The sequence below is a fragment of the Microtus ochrogaster genome, linkage group LG2 (genome assembly GCF_000317375.1).
Source record: "Microtus ochrogaster isolate Prairie Vole_2 linkage group LG2, MicOch1.0, whole genome shotgun sequence".
Lineage (NCBI taxonomy): Eukaryota > Metazoa > Chordata > Mammalia > Rodentia > Cricetidae > Microtus > Microtus ochrogaster.
This window is the reverse complement of record NC_022028.1, coordinates 31,992,002-31,997,423: the sequence shown is the minus strand read 5'-3', so window position 1 is coordinate 31,997,423 and position 5,422 is coordinate 31,992,002. Positions and strand designations below refer to the sequence as shown.

At 40.6% G+C, this 5,422-nt stretch overlaps 1 protein-coding gene across 13 annotated transcripts in view; it reads right to left on the bottom strand.

Annotated features, from left to right (window-relative positions):
* The window catches only part of Dock10 (dedicator of cytokinesis 10), a 250,045-nt gene that overhangs the window by 36,888 nt on the left and 207,735 nt on the right, over positions 1-5,422 (bottom strand). For 12 of the 13 annotated variants that reach the window (XM_026785421.1, XM_026785422.1, XM_026785423.1 and 9 more), the window contains exons 32-38: positions 3,883-4,058; positions 3,642-3,758; positions 1,955-2,066; positions 1,179-1,300; positions 968-1,082; positions 812-878; positions 543-590 (exon numbers count right to left, since the gene is read on the bottom strand). In XM_026785421.1, the coding sequence (XP_026641222.1) occupies positions 543-590; positions 812-878; positions 968-1,082; positions 1,179-1,300; positions 1,955-2,066; positions 3,642-3,758; positions 3,883-4,058 (757 nt within the window). The remainder of the gene's footprint in view (positions 1-542; positions 591-811; positions 879-967; positions 1,083-1,178; positions 1,301-1,954; positions 2,067-3,641; positions 3,759-3,882; positions 4,059-5,422) is intronic. The other variant, XM_026785419.1, reaches the window with a different exon arrangement.

Below are 5,422 nucleotides of genomic sequence, written 5' to 3'. Positions count from 1 at the left end.
TCTATCATCTATCTATCTATATCATCTATCATCTATCTATCTATCTATCTATCTATCTATCTATCTATCTATCTATCTATCATCTATCTATCTATATCATCTATCCATCTATCTATCATCTATCTATCTATCATCTATCAATCTATATCATCTATCCATCTATCTATCATCTATCTATATCTATCAATCCATGTAATCTAGTAATGAAGCTCCTCCTCTCTCTGTGTTTCCGTGCATGCACACACCTTCTGGAGGTCAGAGGACAACCTCAGTTGTCACCTTCTTTCTTGTTTGAGACAGAATTTCTTGTTTACCACTGTGCATGCTAGACTATCTGACCTGAGAGCATCCTGCAGGAAGGGAATTCTCATAGGAGCACTGTGATTAGAGACCCATGCTGGTCTACGGCTTTCTGTGAGTTCTGGGGATCCAAATTCAGGTCTTCATTCTTGCATGGCAAGTACTTCACTCACTGAGCCATATTCAAAGCTACATGAATTTTTTAAAGTCTGTATTAGTCTATTGGAATTTAAAACAATTACCTTATTATATTGCGTTTTCCCAGGTATCTAAAATTTTGAAGACAAACACTAGAAAAGGGAAAAAGTCACATTCTAATTATTCACATTCTTGGATTTATACATAGTAATTCTTCTAAATATACGGAAAGAAAACTAGTACATTTTCTTTACATATTCTATATACTATTGTTGATATTTATTTACCATAGGGCTTCTTTGAATGAAGAGTGGTATAGTGAGCTATTTTGTAAGTTCCAGAAAATAAGTTATTGGATCAACCGTAAACTTACTCCAAGATGCTGAAGAAGTCTGACACCTCTGGACTGGGAGCTCTCTGCCAGTAGGCAATCAGAGTCTCTAGAAAGAAACAATATGGTGTGAGACTCTTAGAAACGTAGGTTTTTCTCTTTTGCTCCTTTTAAATTGACTTGAAGTCATTCGCTTACCAACTGAAATTGTCTTCATAATATGAAGGAAACACATAAGAAGACTCCTGGTTTCTGCTTGATCTAATTTGTCAAATCGAAGAGTTGACCCAATCAAAGATAAGGGCCTTGGGATCTGGGAATCAAAAGACCGGTAGAGATGAGTAAGGCTGAGAGCATCCTGGCTTGTGATGAAGGCATCTGAGGGCTTGGTGGGGGCGGGGAGCGGCACCTTTTCGCAGTTGTCTGTCTTCTCGCTGCTCTTCTCGGTGGTGCTTGGGTTGGATTCGAGGCTCGCTAAGGATGCTCTGGAATCTGCATGGTTCACTGTAGAAATAGCTATTGATGAAAATGCTGTAAACACAAGCCACAGCACACATATGGTGATGAGACGCATGAGCACAAACAAGAACTACAATGATGGAGCAGAGTTGCTCACTGTTGAAGCAGAAACAGAATTGCAAAATAGAATCTGGGGGCAACATGGAAGCCATACAACATTTAAAACATTACAACAGTGCCCATGATGGATCTAAAAAAAGTTTAAAGCACTTTAAGTGGATATAAAGTTTGTTCTTTTGATCTCTTACAATGCTTTTAAAAACTAGATGAAGATAACTCTTACTTTAACAGAAGATGATTCAGGGGAAGGAGTGTTTAACTTGACAGTTAATGAGAAATAAGAATGACATTTCCAAAATAGTTCTTAATACAATCTTTGAAGCTGAAGAGCTATTATATTTTAAGAGGCTATGCATAACAAAAAGCTAAAGTCTGTTTGAAGAATGAAATAATTTGATAACATCTGAGCGGACAGCTCTTTAAGCCAAGTAGAAGTGGAAGTCACTGAATGATGTTCTAAGAAATATGTTAAAGACTCTAGTTATATAATGTGGTGTGCTTTGCTGGGTACATTATGCATATGAATTATGGATAGAAAGCACCATGATATACAATGTAAACATCGATGAGTGTTATACACGAGTGTTCTCAGCAGGCCTTGAGTACCTGCTATGGAATTTAAAACGTCTTTGGAGAACGATGTATCCACAGAAGTTGCATGCTTCATGGATGTCTGGGTTTGGAATCCTCCATTAGTGCTTAGATCATCTCTAGACCCCTGAGTTCAAAGTGGAGAAGAGAAGAATGAGAATTAGGGTGCTTTGGAATGGCAGGCCCACATGCCTTTTCCATCCCTCTCCATTAGACAGTCAGAATGACATTTTAGACTGGAGCAAAGACGTTTCACTGAAGTTGGCAGTGAAAAGGAATATTGCCAAAAGCATCGCCTTGCTCTCAATTTGCTTTCTTAAACAATGTCTTCAAGTTTTTATTCTTTTCCAACTAGGTCCTCGTCACACTTCTATGTCTTTTGTTTTGTTTTTGTTTCTGCTTTGTGATCCATGGGGTTTGGCAAGTTACTTGAATAGGCCCGGGCTAGCACTGGAGCATGAGTAACTCAACAGTGGCTCCATCACTGAAAACAGTCTGTTTCTCCAGCAGCCCTCCACTGCCGTTAGCTCCCCAGGGTGGGTGAGGTTCATGATTCCCTTCCCATCTATGACTGGATATTTACTGGCACAGTCTTATGTTGGCTCTGTGTGGGAAATCACAGCTGTTGTGAGTTCCTGAGTTTAGAAACCATGTCATATGACAGCATTTCCCAGGCTCCCCCATTCTGGTCAATTTTAAAGTGAGGTAGCAAAGATAATTACTGAACAGCAATTGGAATAATTATTGAAATAATTGCTGATATAGTGATGTATTAAATTACAGATGTAATAATCATCATATAATGGATATTAATATGGCTAGGAACTAGATTTGAAGTCCCTATGTAAATGTTTTCTGTTACACAGTTTGATGTTAAGGATCCTATTACACTAGGCCCTTTATCCCAGTTTTCATATTTGTTTCCCAGAGGCCTGGAGAGCTTGGATAACTTTCTGAAGGCTATAAACATGTTACACGATGCTGATGAAATTTGATCAAGATTCCTCAAACAAAAACATTTCTAAGGGCATGACCCTAACTTTCAGTAGGTCCCATCTTGGACTGTTACTTGCTTATAACACCTCACTTTTGTGAGGCAAGGTCTCTCAATGAATCTGGAGCATAAAAGTTTGCTAGAGTGCCCAGCCAATGAGCTCTAGGGAATTTCCTGTCTACCTTCTCAGGCCTGAGATCATCAATCATGCCATAGCGTTCAGTCATTTATGGAGGTGTTGGGGATCAAAGTCAGTTCCTCATGCTTGCACAGTGTATGAACCCTTAAATAGACTGCTATGCTATTTGCCATGGGGCTGAGTGGAGAACACTCACAACTGGCTACATTGGGGCTTGGACTATGTAAGACCCTTAGCATCTGTGGGAGAAAAATGATGGGAAGTAGTAGGTGAGTGATGTACATTGGATGTAAGGTCGTGAAGACATCACAGAAGCTGCAAAAGCTGTGAAGACTGGGGTAGTGATGCAGAGAATAAAGGGAATAAAAGCAGTCCTGAAGAGAGGGCTGGGCCAGATAGAAGCCTCAAGTAGCCATTAGGGATGAATAGTATTGATGTGAATTCTTATCAGATGGTGTGGCTTAACCCTTAGCTTGCTTACAGGCAGGAAGAAATGGTTTTCCAGGACATAAATACAAATAAGAGAAGTTCCTTTAAAGAAAGTAATTTGGAGAGATGTGCAAACATACCTGATTGGACGTATTCACAGTGAAAGGGTACAGGTCCTTCAGGTAGATTCTTGGCATATTGTCCAGCAGCATGCCATACAGGGGCATGTAGAGACTCGCTATCTGTGCCTGCTTCCTCTAGGAGAGGGCAGACGACAGAAATGATCCACATGAAAATCAATAGACTCAAGGGTTTTATATTCATTTAATGCAGCGAGCCATTAAATGGCGTTTGGGGGAGAGAGAAAGAAAGGCTACTTACAGGTTCTCTGTATCGATCATCGAAAGAATGCTTAGCCATTAGATTCTTTAGGACAGCTAAAGCTAAGTGCCTGATATCTTGGTCCTCCTGCAGGGCAAAGCCGACTTCCCGGAGCAGAATTCCGATTAAGAAGTGTTTGCGGCAAAATTCATTTGTGACTGAGTATTCAGGCATATCTTTGAGAGAAAAAATGATGTTATTGAAAACCAAATAACCACTTTACAATTACGAAAAGGCAAATTGGACCATTACTAAAAACCCTGCCCCCAAGCAAGAGGGATTCCACAACACAGTCTTGCCACAGAGATGTGGTCTGTTGTGGCCTTGGGAGTGTCTAGTCAGAAGGGAAAATGTTCGCTCACATAAACACAGGCTCAAACACTAACACACCGTGGCAATAGATACAGCCTATCAAATGCCCTGCTCACACCACTGCAGGGGCTAAAATAAAGACATGCTTTGTGTCTGTAGGAATTGAGAGAGGTCCTAGGAAAAGGATGGCTACACCGAGCTCGACCTTGGAGGTTGCTAAGGAAGACCCTGGGAGAAGAGTAAGGTTTACTTTCAATGACACACAGTTCTGAAATACATGTGGGGACAGACGTGTGGAGGGCTAGGAAGTACAGTGTCTGATGAGGAGGCATGGGGATTGAGGTTTGAGATATTGGGTGTAGATGCTAGAGAAGCCCAAGGACAAATTCAGTATCCAGCACTTAGGTCTGCCTGTAACTCCAGTTCCAGGGGATCCAAAGCTCTTGTTTAGCCTCTGTAGACACCCAGGTGGTGCACACATATATACATGCAGGCAGATATTCTTAACACTTAAAATATCCATCTTAAAAATTACAAAACATAAATCATCTATACAAGTTAGTGGCAAAACAAACAAAACAACACCCCAAACCCAAATAATCATATTCAAAAGATGGTAAAGAACTCGAATAAGCAGTTTTATTAGGAGGACATCACGGTTCCCAGTAAAAGGATGAAAAAAGTGTTTAATACCACTGATAGCCAGGAAGCACAAATAAGTTCTAATGAGCTACCTGCTCATTCCTGTCACAATGGCTGCTATCAGTCAAACAAATGATAATGACTGATAGGGACAGAGTGGAGAGCAGGAACCCAATACACTGGGTTCCAGGAGCCTCCAAACTGTTTTCACATATGTCTTTACCAATTTACATCCCCACCAACAGCGTGCAAGGGTTATCTTTTCTTTACACATCTTGTCACCATCTGGCATTTTAGACTTTTTATATAGAACCAATATCTTAAATATCTGAAACCCCATATTTGCTGGAATTTTATATCAAAGATAGGAAATGGGGAGGGGAAATGTTGTGCTTTTTGCAAATAGTAGAAGAAACTGTGGGATGTGAAAATGAAAATGTAGACTCTTCAAGATCTCATCTGTGGATGTGAAAAAGTTGAGCTCTTAGCCGGGCGATGGTGGCGCACGCCTTTAATCCCAGCACTCGGGAGGCAGAGGCAGGAGGATCTCTGTGAGTTTGAGACCAGCCTGGTCTACAGAGCTAGT